Source organism: Mercurialis annua, linkage group LG2, assembly GCF_937616625.2.
Source record: "Mercurialis annua linkage group LG2, ddMerAnnu1.2, whole genome shotgun sequence".
NCBI lineage: Eukaryota > Viridiplantae > Streptophyta > Magnoliopsida > Malpighiales > Euphorbiaceae > Mercurialis > Mercurialis annua.
The window spans coordinates 16,660,901-16,684,782 of record NC_065571.1 but is presented as its reverse complement, the minus strand read 5'-3'; the positions used below and the strand labels follow the sequence as shown (position 1 = coordinate 16,684,782).

The following is a 23,882-nucleotide window of genomic DNA, read 5'->3' as shown; positions in this document are numbered from 1 at the left end:
TTAACTTTATGTTAGGATTAAGGTGCTAGTATTTTATATTACAACAATAATTCAAAATACGATTTCACCATTAAAATATAACTTTCATTTAATTACTTTTTATAGTAAAATTACATTTGTTTTTAATTTTGTAAATATTTTAATTATTGAAGGCTAATATTGTAATTTTGCCTGTCCCTCCTTCCACATCTAAGATAGTTATAGACCACATATAAGATAGTTATAAATAGATAGATAGATAGATAGATTAAACTAATTATATACTTTTTGAAAAATTAAAAGAATAAACTGTTTATATTAAACTATGTGAAAAGTTAATATTTTTAGAAACAGAGTATTTACTTTTCAAAAAGTTAATTTTCTGATAAATATTTAAAAATGAACTAGGTGAGGCAGGCTCACCGTACTTATAACTGTACTTCCATTGTTTCAATTATGGATGGTATGTTTGATCCAAATCTTTTTTTTCTTCATAAATGAATTGGATGGCTATAAATAAGACATGTCAACAACAATTGATTTATTAAAAAAAAGGTGGGCCACCATGTTACATTAGTTACGGTCATTTTTCCTTAAATATAATTTGTATTAGGCCAAATGTTGTAAAAAGGCCAAATTTTTTATAAAAATTTCACAAAAGTGCTGACCTTTCAATTTTGTTGATTTTGGCCAAAAACAAATTATTTGGTTTCAATTGTGGACAACTCTCAATTTGATTTCAATTTGCCTATGTGACGCCTATGTGGCGCCTATGTGGCATGCCAAATATTGAAATGTCAGGATTTTTGTGAAACCAAATAATCCATTTTTAGCCAAAATCGACAAAATTGAAAGGTCAGGACTTTTGTAAAACCAAATAATCAGTTTTTAGCCAAAATCGACAAAATTGAAAGATCAAGATTTTTGTGAAACTTTTATGAAAAATTTGTTCTTTTTACAACATTTGGCCTTTTTATTATTAATGTTGATTCTCACCTATAAAAACTCATCCGTTCTCTTGCTTTCTTTCTTGAAATTTGAAACAATAAAAATTCCACCATCATGTCAACAACAATTGGTTTACTGGTTTTAGGGTTAATAGCAGCAATTATTCTACTCCTTCTTGCTTGCATCTTCTGCTTTACAGATTGGGGCAAACGGAGAAATAACACCCATGCTCATCGGGGTATAATATATGTTTTTTCATTATATTTATTATAGTATATGCATGCATGTTTTGTCGTTGGGGTTTATAATAATTAACCAATCATCTTCTTTACATTACAAAACAATCATTTCTTTGAAACTGCAACTATTTAGGGTTTTCTACGAAAACTTCAACAAACTTGCATATTCCGTTTCGAAAATCAAAAAATTTCTCAGTGTACATTTCGTGTTGCCATCATCCGTTTCCGTTTCCGTGCTACCTAGTATATGCTCTTTCTCCACTTTCTTTGTCTCTCTAGTTCTCCATTAGATCCAAGATCTGAAGTTCATTCTCTCCAATTTTCCTCATCCAGGTGACCCTGAAATTGATGTGCAGCCTCAGCCTGTTAATGAGCGTTCGGACATGCCGGTCCCAAGAACTACGGAATTGACTGCAATTTCCAGACATAAAAGTTTTCAGACGAGATCGTTTAGCCACGATGAACTTGAAAAAGCAACTAATGCTTTCTCCACTGAAAATTGGATCGGTGAGGGTGGTTTTGGGCATGTCTATAAAGGAATTCTTGCAGATGGTCGACAAGTTGCAGTTAAGAAGCTTAAAGCTGGAAGCTCACAAGGACATGACCAATTCGGAATTGAGATTGAGACGATGGGCCGTATTCATCATCGGAATCTTGTTCACTTGTTCGGATATTGCATTGACTCGTCGGCAAATACGTTATTGCTTGTTTATGAGTTCGTTCCTAATAATTCATTGAAGTCTCATTTACACGGTATAATTCTTTTATTTATTTTCTTCTTATAAATTTGTGTTTTTCTTCGTAATAAACCCTCATAGAAAGTTCGTAATTTTTTTATGAATTAAATAAATTATTGAAGAAATTTATCTCCTATGTTTTTCAAAAAAATTATATTTTTTTATTGTGGATTACCAACATTTTTAACCCTCATTTTAGGAGAAAGACTAGAAAAATATTATCCACCAATTATTAGGGCTTAATCCATTAAAAGAATCCATGTACTTCTAATATATAATCTCTCTTTAACGTTTGTTATTCATTAGATCCATGTGCCGTTTATTTTTAACGAGTCTTTTATGACGGAAATTGTGAGTGTGTGGTTCATTTGCCATAAAATGGTTAAAAACAAAAGGTCCCTATATACTTTCACATTTTTATTTATCCGGTTCTTTTTTAAAAAATTTATTCAATACATCCTTATATATGCTTATAAATTTCTGTTTATTAGGTCCCTTTCAAATGTGATTATGTGGCTTATTTTAGCATCTTGTAGAGTTAGATGGACATTAAAAATCGATCTCACACATATTTTAGGCCGAATGTAATGCATGCTCTTTTCTATCAAAAAATGGACCTAAAAATTCAAAATAAATTAAGTACATGGACTTGGTAAAAATAAAAATCTAAAAGAAAGTCAGATAAATAATAATAAAAGTACGGGAACCTAAAGATGGATTTGTCCATTTCTTGATTAATCATTTATAATATACTTATGAGCCAGGTTTATTTGGCATTGCAGGAAATGTTGCATCAGCAATGAAATGGCCAATCAGAATGAAAATTGCTATTGGTTCAGCTAAAGGATTGAAATATCTACATGAAGACTGTAGGTGTTCATTCATTTTGATTTATTTAAAAGATTAGGATTAGTTCCAATAAAATACCAAACCTTTACGGATTTTATCAGTTATAACCAAACTTTTTAAAAAATGTCTATTTTAGCTAATTTTGAGATATTTGAAATCTTTTCTAGTCATTCATGAATAAAACCGAATAATTTAAATGGGATAAACTAACCGATTTTTAATGATTTCAATAGAAAAAGTTTCAAATATCTTGTATCATTCAAAATCAGTTAGTTTAGTTCATTGACGAAAACAAATTTTTCGGTTTTAGTTACGAATGGTTAAAAAAGGTTTCAAATATCCCAAAATTGGCTAAAATAGACAATTTTTAAAGATTTGATTATAATTGAAAAAATCCGTAAAAGTTTGGTATTTTATTGAGATTAACCCAAAAGATTAATATGCATTAGTTTCTAGCTATATTATTAATATTAATATTTTCAGGTAAACCTAGGATTATTCACAGGGATGTCAAAACTGATAATATTCTTCTTGAAGATAACTTTGAACCAAAGGTAAGTGAATCCTATAATAAAAAAAACCCTTAAAGAATATTAATTTACTGTTACTATATATACATATAATTATTTTTAATAATATTACATGATTATTATAATAATGACAATATGTAATTGGAATGTATTGATTATTTTCTTATTTTTCAGCTTGCAGATTTTGGACTGGCCAAGTTATTCTCAGACACTGCCACTCACGTGTCAACAGACATGAAAGGAACTTTTGGGTAAAACCATTTTGTATTTCATAGTTTGTCAATTATTGGATTATGTTAGTAATTATTAATTTTATTTCTAATTTTTAAGAAAGCCAATTGTTTTTTAATACTTGATCAAATTTATTATTATATCTTTAATTAGTTACTTATGTTAGTTGATCTAATTAAAAAGTGTAATTGTCAAAATAAAAATCAACTTAACCTTTAAATTTATTTGTTTTTCATAAAAACATAAAAAATCAAATAATTTATACGTTTGTTAAACAATAAAAAAATTAACGATTCAATTTTGCATTTTTTTTCCAATACAGTTATATGCCTCCTGAATATCATAACTGTAGCAGAGAACTAACCGTAAAGTCCGATATCTACTCATTTGGTGTTGTGCTTTGGGAGTTAATTACTGGGAAACGAGCAACTGATAGCCGTCGCTATGGACCCACCAACCTAGCCGGTTGGGTATGTATTCTTTCTTCCATTAATAAACGATTTAAACTGAACAACTGAAACTAGATTATCTATTCATCAAAATTTACCAATGCAGGCCAATGCTAAGCTTAGACAGCGCAACTATAGCGATCTTATTGATCCAAAATTGGAGAATCATTACGACAACGATCAACTGAATCGAATGATATCTTCTGCTGAAGCATGTACCCTTGACGATCCAAAACGTCGACCGCAAATGAGCCAGGTAATAATTCCAGCATGATACACATTTGTTTGGAGATGTTATGGTAATTTTTTTAAAATAAAAAATTCTAATTTATAATAGTAACGTCAACAAAATAAAATTAAAGTGTGAAATGACGTGCATCATTAATAACCTTTTTTTCTTTGACGTTTTTATAAACAATTACCTTATATCTTAGATGTATTAATACAGTTGAAAAAAAAATAGGTATGAAGTAAAAAAAAGTAGATATAAAATGAAATTTTATTTTAAAAATAATTACCGATTTTAAGCAATTTTTATAATTTTCTATAGTATATATTATATACTAATATAGCCCATACATGCAAGCAAGCATGGATCAAATGAATGTTTTTGTATAATGTTTTTTTTCTTTGTATCTATTGTGAGGCAGGTAGTTGAAGCATTGGAAGGTCCCAAATCTTCAAGAAGAAAGTGATAGTTGGAGTGCAAGAATGAAAATGTCTTACATGAACCGGATTCATATTTTATTATTCATATATTTATCCAATTAAATTGAATGTTGAAAAATTTATTTATTTATTACTCCCTCCGTCCCAATAGAGTTGTCCACTTTGCCTTTATCACACAGTTTAAGAAAAGAAATTATTGTTTATGAGTTTTATAAAATTTTACTTACTTTTCTTGTTATACCCCTATTAATTATAGGGTCCACTTTCAATTTACTTATTAGTGGATTTTAATTAGGGATAATATAGGAATATTAAGTGTAAAATTTAGTTACTTTTTGAAAGTGGACAAGAGTTTTGGGACAAAAAAATTTCTCAAAGTGGACAACTCTATTGGGACGGAGGGAGTACTATTTTTACTTTCTATTATTCAATTGGTTTAGATCTATAAATAAAATATAAAAGAATTAATTATATATAAAATTATTATCTTTACACGAAATTTTAAAAATAACAGACTTTTTAAAACGTGTTAATTCGGGGCATCACCTTTTATTTCTTTTCAAAAACAACATGGGCAAATTTTTATGGTGTTTTTGCTGACATGGCTTGACACATGGCACTTCCATTAAGTGTCCAAATCAGCCAATTTTTATCTAAAAATGTGCTCATGTTGTTTTTGAAAAGAAATGAAAGATGATGCCCTATATTGACACGTTTTAAAATTCATGTTATTTTTAAATTTTTATGTAAAGGTGGTGATTTATATATAATTAACCCAATATAAAATTAGTCTAAGTAAAAGTATTTCCCTCAAGAATAACGAAACATCTTAAATTCTTAATACATTATATTTTTCACAGGAAGCTCGTATTTTACTGAGAGATTGTAAAAGAAGTCCACCATCTCTGTTTAGTTTCAATAAGTACCTTCATCTCCAGTTTTCTTTATTTGCGTTCAATCATTTTTATGTAAGCAAATTAACTGTAACGCAAACACATAATTTGCTTAATTTATAATGCAATTTAATTTAATTACATTTATATATCTTGATCTATATTTTAAATTTTTAGTGAATAGATCCAAAATAATTTTTATGTGGAAACTTCTTTTGTGATCAGTTGATGAATTTATACTGTAATTTTTTATAGTTTATGTTGTCCATTTTCTATTTTTAGTGGCTTTTATAAAAGAAGAGGTGAGGGGGATTGTAACACTAATTCTTTTCCATAAGCCCAACAACCATTACATTGGTTATATTTAAATATAACCGAGTATAATTCACAATAAAAACTAGAGAAAATTACACCATATAACTCAATTGTTAAAATCTTTACGTTAACGACTCAGAATTTATTTTTTTGCAGAAATCTCTCATTTTTTAAAAGTTGTTTTCATAGTATATCTCATTTTAATTTTAGACTTATTTACCCTTTCATTTAGGAATTACAGATTAGAATATGAGAGTAAGCAAGCTATAATAGGAAGATCGGAGGCAGCGGTGGTTGGATCACCGGCGCAACAATCTCATCTCTCATCAACCATTTTCTGCTTTCTCCGCTGTCGTCATCAGTAAAAAATTTAGTTGATCGTTGTTTCTTCCTCTCTAGAGCTTCTATTTATTAAACTCCTTAACATATTTCACGTCTATCTTCCCTTACCATTATTCCTGTATATTTGCTCGGTAACGTCGACATTGAAAGAAAGATTATAGAGAGAATAATGAGTAAGATTGCTGTTTTTTCTATGAATTTGATTAATTAATTATTGTGATTCAAACGAGAATAAAGTTGATTTGAAGTCAGACCCAGCTGTAAAAAATGAAGATTTATTTCAATTCTCCATGAAATTAAATTATGTTCATTGAAATAATTAAATTTGTGTTATGCAGCTCTGAAAGGCTTGCTTATGTGTAGTATTATTGACTCACAAGTTGTTTCATGGTCTTTGTTGACATTTTTGATGGATAAACGATGTGGATGTTTGATGTTTAGCTTTTTCTTCTTGGAGTTATGCTTGCAGACCGTTTGGATTTAAACCGATCAATTTTACAGCCTTTAGAAACTAAAATGTATACAAATGAAGCTTAAAACGTTTAATAGGGATTAGAAGATAGTTGAGTTAAATTAATTAGTTGGTAGACTTCAATTTTTCATGATTAACACTCAGTTCTCATCATGTTGGCATGAGTACTGTTGTTTGTTCATGAAAGATGTAAATTACAATAGTGCCTTTATTTTTCAGATTGGTGAAGCAACATTTACATCATTATTGCTCCCTTGATTTCTTCTAAAAAGTGAATGATGCTCCCCAAATCAACGCCAATAAAAAGTGTGCACAAATAATAATTTTCATTTTGGTCTTTATGTTTAGCCTTATCTGCTATTATAATGTCATTTAATGAAGGCAGTGACAGTAAAGATCAAAGAGAAGTAAGATGGTAAAATATACCTTTCCAACATTTTTATTGTTTGCATTATTTGTTATTGGAAGAGCAATATAATAAGTATGAGATGTGGTTTGAGGTCGGAGGTCATAGGCTGAAATTCAGTATTGAGGAGTTTACTTTAGTGTAAGGTTTAAAATGTTACAGTGATGTCAATACATACGGTTACCCAATAGTGTCTAATGAAATTTTGGACAAGTATTTCATTAAAAAAATTTGATATTGTTGATTTCGATTAGTTGAATGATTACCAGTGGGGTATTGATGTTTTTAAATGTACTTTTGATTGTTTGTCTCCTAAGGCTATTTTTGGTCCGGATAGTCTTAAGGAAGCTGAACATATATACACTTACCGTCTTCAGAGTTGTCCTCTTGTGTTTCTTTATTGGTTTTATGAGTGTAGTCCGGAAGTGAAGAATTCCTTCCTTCAGTTGGTTAATGAAGTTGTCATTTTTCGCATTTTAAAGTGGCAAGCTTTACTTTTTCCAAAATCCATCCCTGTTGACAGAGAGATTTTGATGAAGTTGCGTCAGAGCAGATTTGTCTCTATTTGTATTAATTTCTGTTTCCATTTGTTATTAATAAACTGTGGTCACAAATGGTTAATATTAGGTTCATATTTGGTTTCAGGTGAGTCTGTGGTCCATTGTTCTGACATCTGCTGAATGGAAAGTCATTCATTTAGATGATTTTTTTCAAAAATTAGAAAGAAAATGGCAAGTCTAGTGATGGTCTTGGATCCAGCGAAGAGAAAGAAAGTGCTGGCAAATAATGAAATTGTTTGTTATCTTAGTGTATGGTTTTACGAATTTAATGGTTTTTAATTTTATTTTGTAGCTTTTATTCCAAATGATGTTTACGGTTGCTTTATTTTTATTATAGAATTGAGTAACTATTTTAATTGAAATGTATTTGATAGTTTATAAAACCGAAAATCAACCTTATGTGAACCTAATATTAACCTATATCAATTGTATCTTACTGCTCTTTACAATTTTAAATGACATTTTATATCGAGATAATTTTGAGATTTAGTGTAATCTACTAATTGAATATCTCTTTTAAGTGAAATGTATTTGACAACTATAAAACCGAAAATCAACCTAATATGAACCTGATGTGAACCTATATCAATTGAACTACTTTAATTTAATTTTTAATCAAATTGGTCTTACTAATCTTTACAATCTTAAATGACATTTATAGAGAAAATTTTGAAATTTTGTATAATATAAATTAAATATTTCTTTTAAGTGAAATGTAATTGATAGTCTATAAAACCGAAAATCAACCTGATGTGAACCGGATATGAACCTATGTCAATTGAACTACCTTAATTTTTTTTTATCAAATTTGTCTTATTGTTTTTTACAATTTTAACTGATATTTTATATTGATAAAACTTTGAGATTTAGTGTAATAGACAAATTGAATATCTCTTCTAAGTGAAATGTATTTAACAGTCTATACAACCAAAAATCAACCTAATGTGAACCTGATATGAACCTGTATCAACTGAACTACCTTAATTTATTTTTTTACAAAATTTGTTGTGTCACTCTTTACAATTTTATCTGATATTTTATACATAGAGAATTTTGGTATATGATTTATTATAAAAACTGAATATTTTTAAGTGAAATATAATTGACAGTTTATAAAATTGAAAAACAACCTGATGTGAATCTTATATATACCTGAAATAATATGTCATACGGAATTTTCGGGTAATTTTTAGAGTTACTAATAAAAATAATAAGCAGAAGCAAAATAGAATTGTTAAGTGTGTATGGCGTAAATGCAACGTAAGATAAAGTCTACCATTCATTCAAAATTTCAACTTCCATAATTGATTAATTAAACTTTTGTAAGAAAGTGTCCACGGTTAAAACTAAACAAGTATATCATACTTCTTCAAATAATATAGACCGCCATTCTTACACACTAAAACCTTCTCTATATAAGCCAGACGCCCATTTTCACACTCTCATATCTCAATTACAACTATTTCTTGTATTCTATAAAAGATCAGCCAAAGGGTTTTTTTTAATCGATTAGAAGAAGGTAATACAGATTTATAAGAAAAATGTCAACTTTATAAGGAAAAAGTTATAGACAAGTAATCCGAATCATAGATACAATAATTTATATCTTGATTTCCATGAACATGAACAAAAACATAACATAGACACACAAGAGAGAGGGACAGAGATAAAATTTGCCTTACCATAGTGAGAAATTTTTAGTTGCTTTTGGAATTATTTCTACTCCAAAAAGAACATCAATCAAAGTCCTCAAGAATTTATGAATAAGCCTCGACTATTTTTTCAAAAACATCAAATTAATGAGAAACATAGAAAGATATATAAGTTGCAGAAACATTTGAGCATACACACAGTTACAATATTTTAAGCTTTTTAGTTACAGTGCTTGTATTTGCATCAAACTATAGATTTTGATGTAATTATAGTTAACACACTATCAATTTCAATTGTGAATTGAGGCTCCCACAATTGAAATTCAATGGTCAGTACAATATATGTTTCTAAACAAAAAAGTTACAAAAAAAAGATAAAGTTTGCTAAACATTTCCTGAATTAAAACAACAAATTGATTGAACTAAAATCACTTGAACTTGAACTGAACATTAATTCTTTGTTCACTAATAATGCTGCCTTTATGCATTTTTCACATACTATGCTCTATTAAACCTTTCTTCTTGACCATAATCCGAATCAAAATTGAAACCCGTACAGGAACTAAAACCCAGACCCATATTCATCAAGTACCGTTCCTTCTCCAATCGCAGCTCCTTCACCCATTTTCCGTAATCAACATTAATAGCAACACTGTAGCCATCACGTCCTAAAACAATCATGCTCACCGGCGGTATTAGAGGCAGCGACGGCGGAGGATGATCATAATATTCGCAAGACATAATCTCAATAGAACTAGAATTTGTCGCCGCCGATCACTCTGGATCTTTTAATTAAGAACAACAAGGATCGATCTTTCTAGCAAGAGATTGCCGAGAAATCAACTTTCCCGGTGATCATAACCCTTAAACAGTGATGCAGCCTCGTTGGATTGGACTTCTTGCTGTATATTCTTCTTCTCTCATACGGTAGGTAGAAGGGGGGGTATAGTTGTCCAATTTTATTATAATAACAACTAATTTTGGGTTATGAGATATTTATGAAAAGTTTTCCTTTTTTTTGAGAGATTATTGTCAAAATAAAATTCTTGAGGTAGAAATAATAGAAATGACCTCTTTTGAGTGATTTGGGTAAATTACCCTAAAAACTATTGACAGTAACCATCACTGATGGACTTAAAAAAAATTATAAAATAGATAAAATTATACTGAAGTTTATTAGATGAAAGATAAAATATAAAAATTCAAACTTATTACACTATCAATTTTAAAAAGGTAAAACTATAGGATTTGATTTTATATTAAATCAGTCAAACATTATCTAATCTAGAATAAGAATTGCAACTGACCTTAATTTATTAAAATGACCGAAATTGAATTATTTGATCATCAGTCACAAATTAAAATACCGAATTGACCTTTTATTCAAAAATTATATATCGGCGAGTCAAATATTTTAGAATTTTCAAATTCGTAGAAAAATTATCTTTCTTTCTCCATAATTTCCTCTCCAGTAGCCCCACAACCAAAGTATCTCCAAGAAAGAAAACGAACAAAGGATCAGATCACCCCTTCAACTTGGCACGAAATATCAAAAAAATCATTTTCGAGATTTTTGGATCAAACAAACCCGCAACTATGTCAAAGTGCATCAAAAAGACCCCTCCCCACTCTCACCTCCTCAAGTGAGATACACTCTCCATTTTAAAATGTAAAAATATTTCAAATGGTTCCTAAATTTATTTTATTCTTTATATTAATGTATAATAATTTTCAAATTTCAATCATAATCTTTAATTTTCACAACTTCAAAAATCAAATTAATTTATAAATAAATTTTGAGGAACCTATTCTTACCTTTTGTATTTCTAAAATAAATCATTTCATAATTCATAAGAAAAACTAAACCTAAATCAATAGATCTTCTCCTTCCCTTCACATTCTGCCGCCAGCCGCCGCCTCCAAATTCATCACCGGTACAGTCTTCCACACTCGATGAAACAACGAGCCATCTTCTGGTTCGTTTCTCTTCTTTTTTGTCGAGGATGTGCAACGAACCAGAGTATTGTTCGTCTTTGTTCCGTTGCAGCGCTGACGAACGGCCGCTTTGAAGACGAACGGCCGCTTTGAAGACGAACGGCACAACAGTTTCCTTCTTAAACGTCTACTTCCTTCAACCTGACAACCGGCAGGAAGCAGTACCATCAACAATGATATGCGGCGGCGGCAACAAAACGAAGCAACAACTAAAGATTTGAAGCTCACTGTTGCTTTTAATGATTTGTTTTGTTTTCTTAGTATAACGATTCTTGATTATTTTCTTCCTATCGAATTGCAGGTTTGTCTTTGTTGGATTGATTTGCGATGGTGGTGATTGCTCGGAAGGGAAGAAAAGTGCAGCGTCGGCGGCTGCGAGAAGTAGTTTAGGTTAAATTAAGTTTTAAGTTTATTAGTGTCAATTACTGTCATTTTGATTTATTAGACTAAGTTTGAATTATGTTTAATTAAGTTTAGTACGAATCAGGTTTAGTTAGAAAAAAGACAGAAAAGATCCCTACTTTTTTTAATAATGAGAGTTTTAACTCATCAATGTTAATTAGAATTTTAATTAGTTTTATAGTATGATTAATTAGAACTAATTTTTGTAATTAGCAATCCCACTCTCTTTTTGAGGTGTTTTTGTGTTAGAGGGGGCTTTTTGATACACTTTGACATAGTTGCGGTCTGTTTGATCCAAAAGTCTCCAAATTGACTTTTTTGATATTTCGTGCCAAATTGAGGAGGTGAATTGATCCTTTGTTCGAAAGAAAACACTACTCCATTTCTTCACATGGCGCTCAAATTAAAGAAACTAAATATCACATTACAGGAACTAGAAAATAAAGCCAAATTGGCACGTTACTTACTGAATAATATTAATATCAAACCCATCTTTAACAAACGTGTACATGTAAACCGTCCAATTTTTTATTTACTAGTCGTAAGCCCGCGCATTTGCGCGGAATTAAATTTAAATATAATTTAAATATAATTAAATTGGAAAAACTAATCTAAATAATTTATAAAAATAAAATTCACGATCTATAATAAATTAAAATATATTCTAATAATCGTAGTAAAGAATTATTTTAAGATAATGAATATATACGATACATTTTTTTCATTTAATTTTCTTAATTATGTAAATTACATTCAATTTTAAGATTATATATTATTCTAATCCTAGTAATGAATTGTTATAAGATAATGAATATTTACGATACAAATTCAAATTCAATTTTTCATTTTTTTTTTCTTAGTTGTGTGTCATGTATATATAACTGTACAAAACTGATTTTTTTCTTGGGAGTGCCTTCAATGATCCTATTTCATAATAGTTTTGACCACCAATTTTTTTTTTTTTTTTGATCTGATCATGAGGTGTCCTGAACGGGTTCCAACTATGAAACGGCACCTTTAAGCCTTCCACATTCAGACTAATCCCCACTCGAGCCGGGTAGGTCCCTTGCGGGAGGCAAAGCTCTGGCCCCAAGTTTTAATACATAGCTACCTCTGCTTATATTAATTTGCTTATCAATTCTACCTCCCACTAAGATAAAAGAGAACATTTCAGTGTATATCCTATTGTTGTTTATATAATGACATCTCTTTTTTATTATTATTAAGTAAATTTTTCATGAAAACTGGAGGATTTTTTATTAGAAGAAGTTGAGCTTTACCATGCATTAAGTAAAATGAAATTTATTATAGTAATTATAATATTTAATTATTTTAAAATGTTGGATATTTATGATATTTTTTTTACATTTTACAATTCTATAGGTTTTTGTGTTGAAATTTTATTTCTTTTTTAATTAATCCCCCCCCCCCCCCAAAATTTACATGTTACTACTTTTATAATGGATCAAATATTAATAGTTATTAATTTGACGTATTTTAATATCTCATTTCTTTGAAAATAATCTAAAAGAGCACGACTCATGCGAGATATCAAGAACACCACCCAAAATAATAATGCTATTCGTCTATAAAAGATTTACGGAAAAGAAATGTAGGTACTTTATAGTGAGAGAGAATTATAAAATTCAAACTCATTTTCCACAACTTTGGTAATTGTATAATAATATTTTAAATAAATTTTAAAAAAATTCCACAGACAACAACTGCCTAATTAATATTGTTTAGCATCTATTTTGATCCAATTAAAACACTTGTTTATTTGCGTGGTTATTATTTTTACTCGTAAATATATCGAAGCCCATTTACTGCAAAATATAATAAACATCAAGGCTTCTATTAAAAAAAACATCAAGACAAGTCAATTAAAAACTTATCAACACCAAAAAATTTAAAGCATAACTCAATTTTTATAAAATAAAAGTCATCAAAACATCACATAACCATGTAACATGTTTTCACTCTAATGAAAAATTAATCAACCGTATACGGATGTAATAGTATTAGAAAGTTCTCTTTAATATTTCAAGATAACAAAAGCCATAAGTGAAAAAAAAGAACTGAATACAAAAAACAATTATACATACTCTAAATCTAAGCAATAGGAATCTTCCATTTTTCCTGTAACATGCATTGCTACCCGGTGATACATAAAAAAACTAAATTTTAAATTGCAACAGTAAAAGCAAATTTGGATGAATAGAATACAGTAAATTAAACAACCTAAAATAACTCTATAAAAAATAAATCAAATTGTTTAAGTATATCATTATCTGAAAGGAAACAATTTAATTCCATGATATAAAACAATCAATTACAAACAAATTTAATGAACAAAAATAAAAAAATTTCACTTGTAGAATACATTAAAAAGTTCATATATATTATGAATAAATTAAGAAACTTATATAAATTGTATTTATAATATTTAAGAATCCGTCAAAAGACAATAAGAATATTTAAGAAATTTTATTTAATAATAAAACTGTTTTGATGGTAAAAAGTGAAATTTTAAAATTTAAACTAAACCGCACAATCTATTCATACTTGAAATTTAAATTCATTTAGTTTTTTGATTTTTTGAAAGAGTCTTTTTACTGCATACGAAATCAATATGTATAAGTTATTTTATTACGGTTTAAATTGATGGATTTGGATATGATTTTGAAAAAAATGTTGATCTTTAGTTGGTTCCGTTTTGAATTAGTCCAATATGCAACAACTCTAAGTGTTTTAGAGTTTGGATAAAGTTTTTATGTGTGTCTAAAATTTAAGTTAACAAATTTTAATGCATGTATTTTGATGAATATATCATCAGGTTTGTTGTATTTTTAGATGTGCGAGGTTCTTCATTATCACCACAATCGCATCCTCATATCCATAGTTATAAAAACATTAAGAATTAATTCCATCTTCTGTTCAAGCAACAAATAAATAAATAAAATTTCCATATTTATGATAAGCATATAAGCACCCAATGCGAAAAGATGCCACAACTATAAAGTACTGATTCATAATTAATATAAAGCAAAACTTATTAGAAATTTATTGATCATACTATCTAACCTTAATTTATAACAATTAAACAACCCACATTAAAAGAGCGAGAGAGAACAGGAAAGGAAAATTCACCATCGATTTTTTTAACAAAAAGGGAATCTATATGTACTTTTCTTAAATATTCACTTAAGAACTAACACTATTTGCAACATCTCGGTAATTTAGGGGAATTTCCACAACTACTGCAATCTGTGAAGCAATATCTATACCTACACAAACAATCAAGATCATCATTTAGTATACATATACAAATAAGGTACAAATAAAAAAGACGAATAAAAAAGAGAAGACAAAAGTAAACATATAGGTTGATAAATTTACATAAACTACAAACTCATTTAAGATAATGACGTAAATTGATCAGTATTTTTAAAAGGTGAGAATTTACATATAAGTCTCAAGATTGATCTTATCTATTTAACAAAAAAAGAATTTATATAAATTAAAAGCATTTAGTGTGGGTATAGCTGAAGTACTATTCGGTGAAGAGAATTCCACCTACAGAACAAAATAACGAACTAAAGTGATCATGTCGGCGAACTAAAAGAGAGTTTAAAACAATTATAGATTGATAAATTTATACAATTTAAATGTTTCTTATTAAGAAACTCAGCAGTTAAAAAACTCAAAGAAGTCTAAAAATGGTACACATACATGTTTAACTAATAAAGTAATTGTTCAGTAAATGCTAAAGGAACAGAAACAAATAAGAAATCAGTACCTGATCCAAGCTGAAGTTCGGTCTTCACGCCTCTAATTATGGCAGTATCATACTAATATTCTCATGAAATTATGCTGTATTTATAGTGATAAATTAGGTCGTTCATTTAGGTTAGGATGTTAAAATTTATGATAAAATTTAATTAAAATGAGTATTTTAAGAGAAGTGGGAACTAATGTGAATTATCTTTTAGTTTTAACTTTTAATTTTAAAATTAAATAAAATTGAAGTAGTTTAAAAAAATTGGAAACTCTAAAATTGCTCTATTTAGTGAGAATCAATGAGAGGGCTCCATTGGTCCTCTCAATTATATAAGTACTAGTCGTACACCCGCGCATTTGCGCGGAATGGATATAAATAAATATTATTGAAAATATTTTAATACTAAAAATGTCAAAATAAATTCGTAATCTGCAAACTAATAAAAGTAAATAAAATGAAAATTTATTATAATAATTAACTATTTTAAAATATTAAATATTTATAATGTTTTTTTATATTTTATAAAATTCAGCCTTATTTTCTGTCATTATATCTATAATGATTTTTGTTATTTTGTCATGATTTTTTTTCCTTCTTCCTCTTTAATTTTTTTGTATTTTACTTTTTATATAGATATTATGGAATATAAAGTTTTAAACTATATTTCATGCGAAAGAAAAATTGGTAAGTTTCAATAATAAATATATGATATTTCTTGTTTTGCTCATTTATATTTTAATATGATATTATATTGACTTTTTAAAATACTGTGTATGAACTTTTATAGGAATGTGATATTCAAAGTCTTTATATAATTTAAAGTTTGGATCAACTGATTAGATAATAATTTATTTGCAATTAGTAATGTCTTATTAAAATTGTATTTACATTAATTAAAAATTAGGAAAATATTTTTATTGTCCCATTTACGAAATTTCAATGTTATTTTTATATAATCCCACTATAAGTCTCACTTAATTTTTTTTAGTACTTTTTAAAACTTATTTTTTTACCTTTCTTAGACTTAACAGTTGAATACAATTAAAATAATTAATAACTAAACATAATTTCAAAGCAATTGTTAAGGAGTAAAAAATTAAAAATAAATTTATATCACCGTATGTCAAAATCTACTAAAAAGTGTATTATTAGCGAATGTTTGATAGATTTTAACATAAAAATAAGGCTTAATTGCTCCAAATCAACTTTCGCGTATTTTTGGTATTTGACACGAACTTTTACTTTTAGCATATAAATACATGAACTATCAATTTTTTGCATATATAACGCGGGCACCGTTTTCGACATAAAACGGTACCATTTTTGACCTAAACGGCGACGTTTTATACCTAAAACGGCATTGTTTTTCATCTAAAACGGAAATTTGGTCATATATGCAAAATATTGAAAGTTCGTGTATTTATATGCCAAAATCAAACGTTTGTGTCAAATACCAAAAACACGCGAAAGTTGGTGATTTTTTTATGCATTTAAGCCTAAAAATAAGGTTCTATTTTTATATAGAGTACTTACCGTGAGTTTTATTTTTATATACTATTTATTTAATGATTTCTAACTTTTTATTAACTATTAGTTTTATTTTTATTGAATTCTAATTTATGTAAATTTTTTAATCTCTACAAATTATTTATTTTACTTTACTTTTATAAAATTAATATATTTATATTCTCATATACATTTAAAGGGGTAATACGAATTGTATATATATGTATATTGAATTTATAATATTGATTGGAATAGATTATTTGATGGAGCAGTATGTCATGGAGATTTGGAATGTCATAGACATAGCAACGTTCTTATAAACTTATCAAAACAAAAGAATATAAACTTAGTTTAAATAATGCTTTTCATGTAAGTGTAATTACGAACAACTGTAAAAGCTAATAAACGATTAATATTTAACTTAGTTGGACATTCTCAATATTTTAGTTTATGTAGAATTGTTATTCTATATGGATAATGGATAGTAGTTTAAACAAAATAAATGATGGAGTATTAAAAGAGGTAGTTTAAAAAAGGAGGGAACTCATAAGATTGCTCTATTTGGTGAGAATTAATGAGAAAATTCTATTTGGTGAGAATTAATGAGAAAATTCTATTTTGTGAGAATTAATGAGAGAGCTCCGTTGGTCCTCTCAATTATATAAGTATATAGATTCTACTTTTAAATTAAAATGTCGTACTAATTTGATAAGATATTTTAAATTTTATAGAAATAATTCATTTAAAGGTCCCTAAACTATACATATTTTGTTCATCTGGTCGTTAAACTAATTTTTATCCTTATTTGGTCCTTCAATTTAGCAAAAAATCATTTTCAAGTCCCCGAATGATAAAAACGACATTATTTTATTATTTTTGAAAATGCAATTTGTCATCCTAAACAGCGTCGTTTTTGTTAATCAAGGACTCAAAAATAATTTTTTGCTAAGTTGAAGGACCAGATAAAGACGAAAAATAATTTAAGTACTGGATGAATAAAACAAATATAGTTTAAAGACCTGTAAATGGGTTTTTCCAATTTTATACTATTTGGTGCACTTTTCTCGGCAAAACTAAGCGAGAAAAGAAGTCAAAGTTCATTTTGAAACTTTTAGGAAGGTTAATCAATGATCTATTCTACAACGAAATTTTTGTTAGGTTTTAATTTATTATTGATATAAAGACTGATTTTTTTAGAGAGAAACTAATCAAAATTAAACTTTAATTAAATTTTTTAACAAAAATAAAATATTAAATTAAAAATAAAATTAAATACCATTTTTGAATCATTTCATTTTATCTAAACTAAATGCTATATTTATTCTTTTTGAGTACCAAATACAAAATTTTATTTTCTGAAAATAAAATAAATCATAGAGTACTAAAATTGATTTAAACACTATGGCAACAACAAAACTAAAAATATTATGCATAATTAAAGATATATTACGAGTAAGTTGTCATTGGGCGTACAAGGCGATCTTGTAACTTGGCAGATTGGATCACATACCCAATTGTTATTTGTGAAAGGATGTCTTATCCAGTTGGTGCATATCTGCTCAGACAAACTGTATGAAATGAATTCATAATTATTAGCACCTTAATCATATAATTATGAAAAAACTCATTTACAGGTGATTAAACTATACCTGTTTTATTTATCTAGTTTTTAAACTATTTTTTGTTCTTATCTGGTCTTTCAACTTAGTAAAAAATCATTTTTCAATCCCTGATTGATAAAAGCGACGTCGTTTAGGGTGTTAATTTGTATTTTTAAAAATAATGACACGACGTCATTTTTTTTATTCAGAGACTTAAAAATGCGTTTTCGCTTAGTTGAAGATAAAGACAAAAAAATAGTTTAAGAACCACAATAAACAAAATAAGTAGAGTTTAAGCACCTAAAAATGGATTATTCCTATAATTATTGATAATATTTTATTAATGATGTAAAAAGAGACATACACAAAAACTGAAACTTGTGCTTCGTTTTACTTGATTTCTCATCCTAGATTTGTAGATTGCATTTCTCTAATAGATCCTGCCAATATAAGAGACACATTGTACGCCAAATCACAAACTTCTTCAACAATTAAAAAATCTATACTGATATTGATGTTCTAATTAAGCACAACAATAATTTCATTAATATAAAACCAAAGGCATTATGAAAAGCAATACAACAACAACAACAGAAGATAGTAAAAATAAACAAACCATTATGAATGAATGGTATTGGATTGAATCTTAAGAATAAGTGAAATGGTATTGGATTTATGAGAGAGTGAGTGAGTGAGTGGTATTTTTTTAACTTTTGGCACTCCTTATCTATCTATGTTATCCTATGCGGATGTTTCCTATTGGATACTGTTTGCTCTCTTTTTGGCTTAATACATAGTTTGACCCCTGAATTTGTACCCTTTTACCCATCTAACCTCTAAACTTAACGTCTCACCTATCGAACTTCTGAACTTGTTAAATAATCTGATTTGACCCCTGAACTTGATAAATATGTAAATATTAAACCCTTCGTGTCCACCTGTCACTTGAAACATTCTAGAAGAAATTGTGTACGGAGGGGTTCAATGTTTACGTATTTATCAAGTTCGGGGGTCAAATCGGATTATTTAACAAGTTCAGGGGTTCGATAGGTGAGACGTTAAGTTTGGGGGTTAGATGGGTAAAAGGGTACAAGTTCAGGGGTCAAACTATGTATTAAGCCCTCTCTTTTTTGTGTTTGTGTATTATTTAGTAAAATTCATTATGAGTCCTTAATTTTTAAAATGTTTATAGTTGGATCCTCTAACTTTAGTTTTATTTAGCTGAATCTTAAATTTTCATTTTTTTTTTGCGTTTTATCAATTTATTTGGTTATTAATAATTAGCAACTTAACGTGATTTAAATAAAAAAAGGGCTATTTCTCTCTTTCTCTCGCACTAAGTGAAGAAATTGTTTCTTCATCGCATGTTATTATAGACACCCTTTTTCGGACAGATAAAAGTGATAAGGGACAGAAGCGTGTAATGATGATTTTCAGAGAAATTCGTCCGGGTGACGAGCTCATGATCCACTTGTTTGAATTCAAGCAGGCTAGATCAATGCGCAATTGCAAACTTGAAGGATTGAAACGTAATTAGCCGTGAATAACCTATAAAAATCTAAAGACATTGTGATTTCTAAGAAATTGGACTAATTATAATATCTTAGAAGTTTATGGCCCAATTTGCAAGTTTGACAAATTAAATTAACCTTATCCATAATCTTAGGGTCCCATAAACCTTTTTGACACTTATGCAAAACAGCTTTTCGACCCCTTTTTGTATGCCATGTATTGATAATTACAAATTTAATTAAAAAAATACCTAAGATAGATGTCAAATATAATCCTAACTCTAGATGGAATTCTAAGCTAATTACTTCAAACACTTGTACATTCAACTTAACTCTTACACCTAATTGATAGACTTTAAAACTAACTAGACTCTTGGTAGATCTAACCCTAACCTAACCTCTATAAATAGAACACTAACACATTCTAGCTAAGGGTCATCAAATTCACCACCAAAAAACATAATCAAACCCTAAATTACATAGCCATAGCCGAGTTACACCTCAAGCGCGCGCGCACACACACCAGTCAATCAAACAAGTTAGAAATGCTTCAATCATTCAAAAACGCACTGCTGAACATCGATCTGAAGCTGGATTCCACGTCCAGATCACCAGAAAACGAGTCAAGGACTCATAATGGTACTTCTGAGGACCATGTACATTATTTTATCACTTTTATCATATATAATTTAGAACTGTTAGAATCAATATGTTAGATTGCATGCTAGGTTGTTTTGCTGCAAATTACCTCTAATTGTGTTTTGACATAAACTGTGTTTTTTCCATAATTGCTATGTTTTTAATCTTTTGATATGATTTCCATGAAGTTGATTTAGAAACATGATTATAGGTTGTTTTATGTGATTCCTTCTCACATGTTAGATCTGATTAGATCTAATCATATATGTAGTTGAAATCATATGCTTAGCCATAAACTGTCCCAACTGATGTATTTGTGCTCTTGCCATGATTTTCATGCTTTTGATCTTAGAAACATGTTATAGGCTGTTTTTTTACATGTTTTAATCATCACATGTTGAAACTATTTAATCTTGATGTTTAGGCCATCTCCAACCCACTCTATAATTGGATAGAGATAGAGTAAGTTTTTCTCCTATATTTTAAAGATAAAGTAAGTTTTTCTCCAACCACAACCTCTATCTTTAACTCTAAATAAGTTTTTCTCCAACCACAAACTTTATCTCTAACTCTAAAAGAATATTTTAAAACTACATTATTTTATTATTTTAACGAGTTAACTCAAATTGAAACCTTTTTTACATATTCATACTAATAAAAACATATATTTTTTTATAAATAGTAAAATAATAAAACTTAAATAAATATTTTTATCTTATAATAATATATATTTTACTAAATAAACTTGAATAAAGGATTAATATTTTTAATATGTAAAATTAAAAATTACATTTAAATAAACACACATACTAAATAGTAAATAAAAATAATAAAAAGATACAATAATAATACAAAAAGTAACATAAAAAAATAATATAATAATAAAAATATAAATATCTACTAATGTTCGGAATTAGTAAATCGTGTTAGTAGTATGTGCCCTAGGACCATTTAATCACGTATATTTGTAGAACTAATGTCAATGGTAAAGATATATATGTCTTATTTGAACTAAGTGTCTTATCAACTAAGTGTTCATTTATTACGTATTGTCCTTATCATATTGTGATAGGATCTATTCTTAAGGTGTTAAGAATATGAGTAACAAATTCTATCATACAAATGATCTAAATAACCGTTCACGATCGATGGGATCCTATGAATAAGGGCATTGCATTATCCCGGAAAGATCGTCACCTCTGTTTATTCTCCTTATTAGTAAAGAGTTATTAATTATAGGAAGTAGTGAGTCTCATACTACTTGATGGGGATCAGAATAAACATGTGGACACTCAAAGTGTTGAGTGAGTCGAACAAGTGACGCTAGATGACTTATACATGGTAATTCATCAAAGTCAATTTAATGTCATCTACTTCATAATTGAACATATGTCCTTTGACTTGCGGTGACACTATCTTGTATATATGTGATTAGAGTTTGATATTCCTTAACCCTATATCTTTCATGAGCTAGGGCCACGGGATGTGTTGGCTCTCGTTAGTTGTATATGGAGATATGGGTTTAACCTAGAAAGAAGTCATCACTCTGGATGAACGGAGACAAGATTCTATGCTATCTCGAATTGTTTTTGATGGATGATAAAAACCTGCGCAAGTGTATATGACTAACTTAAAAAGTTGTTTCTAGTGGAAGTCATATTTATCAAGAATTAGAACTGAGAGATGAGGTCATATGATCAAGACAAACAGTGTTTGACTTAACCGTGACACTAGTAGAGATTGAAATCTTAGATGAAGGAAATTTTGAGTGTGCGGTATTATGAACATTGGTTCATAAAGAATGCATCGCAACATTCATCTCTATTTGGGGGTCGTGATATGTTGCTAGACGTCACTTTCGATCTACGAGAATTAATAATTAAATGGGATTTAATTATTTAATATAAAAAAGGCGTTTCTTATGACTCTCGTTGCCATATAGATGTGAACCTAGTTAGTCACACACAATAGAGTGTGCAACCGATTGAGTTTACAAAAGAGCAATTTCATATAGATACTAGCATATCTCGGAAATTAATCTAAGATGAAAAACAAGTACAAATTAGGGACTAATTTATAAGAGTTATAAATTAGTAGGAACCTAATTGTATTTATCCAAGTTAATTAGTGATTAATTTATAAGAGTTATAAATTAGTAAGAACCTAATTATATTTTAACCAAATTTTATGATTAGAAGGGTTAAGTAATTAATTAGTGTAATTAATGATACTCACTAATCATAAATTAAAGGAATAATGATGCAATATAGTGATATCATGTAATGAAGATGATATCATGGAGATGATGTCACAAGTGACACATATGTAGTTAGGTCTCACATGGTGGCAATACCTTAACTACATATGCAACACTTGTCTTGCCATGTGTCTTAAGGACACTAAACCTCCAAGCCTATATATAGTTCATGGATGTTAAGGCAAAAGACACACCATAAGCAACATCTCACTAAAACACCAAGTTGTAGAGAGAGAAAGATACTTGAAGGAGTTCAAATAGTCATCAATCACGGGAAAAACTTGGCGACATTTTTTGATACATCCGAGCAAGGACGTAATCGCGGTGAGAGTTTGAGCTTAGGGCTGCTCGACAAGAGGAACTCTTGCGGATTACTTCAAAGCGAGGATTCAATCGGACGCATACTCGTGTGGACGAGCTTGAGGTCGCCGTATTTTCGGGACTACAAGAATCGTTGGAGAATCGACATAGGTATTCTTCTTACGATTTCTAGATGCGTGCTTTAATTACTAAATGATACGACGATCCATTTGTTGTTGATATGATCAACATTAGGATCCAGATTGTTGGAATTTCGATTTTGAATTGAAATATATGATTCGGACTAGGGGTGTGCATTCGGTTCAAACCGAACCGAACCGAACCGAATTTTGGTCTTTTTTAAAAACCGAACCGAACCGAAATTTTAGGAAAAGAAAAAAATTCAAACCGAACCGAACCGAACCAGTCGGTTCGGTCGGTTATTTCGGTTCGGTTCGGTTATTTCGGTTCGGTTTACATAGAAATCTGTCTGAAATATTTTTTAACTCAAAACCGAACCGAACCGACCAACCGAAATTTCTTTGAAATCTCAAACCGAACCGAACCGAATTTGTCGGTTCGGTTCGGTTTTTCGGTTTCGGTTCGGTTTTGCACACCC

The 23,882-nt window shown here is 28.9% G+C and overlaps 1 protein-coding gene and 1 long non-coding RNA gene across 4 annotated transcripts; one reads left to right on the top strand and one right to left on the bottom strand.

Annotated features, from left to right (window-relative positions):
* Positions 1-1,006: 1,006 nt before the first annotated feature.
* On the top strand, positions 1,007-5,667 carry LOC126669630 (proline-rich receptor-like protein kinase PERK1). Its single transcript, XM_050363144.2, has 8 exons — positions 1,007-1,165; positions 1,500-1,919; positions 2,686-2,772; positions 3,236-3,306; positions 3,457-3,533; positions 3,836-3,983; positions 4,069-4,218; positions 4,613-5,667. The coding sequence occupies exons 1-8, from the start codon at positions 1,042-1,044 to the stop codon at positions 4,655-4,657; spliced, it is 1,122 nt and encodes a 373-aa protein (XP_050219101.1). The 5' UTR covers positions 1,007-1,041; the 3' UTR covers positions 4,658-5,667.
* On the bottom strand, positions 1,387-19,279 carry LOC126669632 (uncharacterized). 3 transcript variants are annotated; one of them, XR_007638529.1, is made up of 4 exons: positions 19,173-19,279; positions 18,921-18,996; positions 18,406-18,523; positions 1,387-1,577 (listed from the first exon to the last, which is right to left on the bottom strand). It is a non-coding gene; the product is annotated as an uncharacterized LOC126669632 (long non-coding RNA). The 3 variants fall into 3 exon arrangements; XR_008790145.1 differs by lacking the exon at positions 1,387-1,577 and adding an exon at positions 14,803-14,955 and having other exon boundaries at positions 15,468-18,523; XR_007638526.2 differs by lacking the exon at positions 1,387-1,577 and having other exon boundaries at positions 14,803-18,523.
* Positions 19,280-23,882: the final 4,603 nt, after the last annotated feature.

Excerpts from the sequence above, each read along its gene's own strand:
- LOC126669630 (XM_050363144.2), top strand. The coding sequence starts at position 1,042 with ATGTCAACAACAATTGGTTTACTGGTTTTAGGGTTAATAGCAGCAATT. Across the intron at positions 1,920-2,685 it reads ATTGAAGTCTCATTTACACG|GAAATGTTGCATCAGCAATG; the intron begins GTATAATTCTTT and ends TTGGCATTGCAG. Across the intron at positions 3,534-3,835 it reads GACATGAAAGGAACTTTTGG|TTATATGCCTCCTGAATATC; the intron begins GTAAAACCATTT and ends TTTCCAATACAG.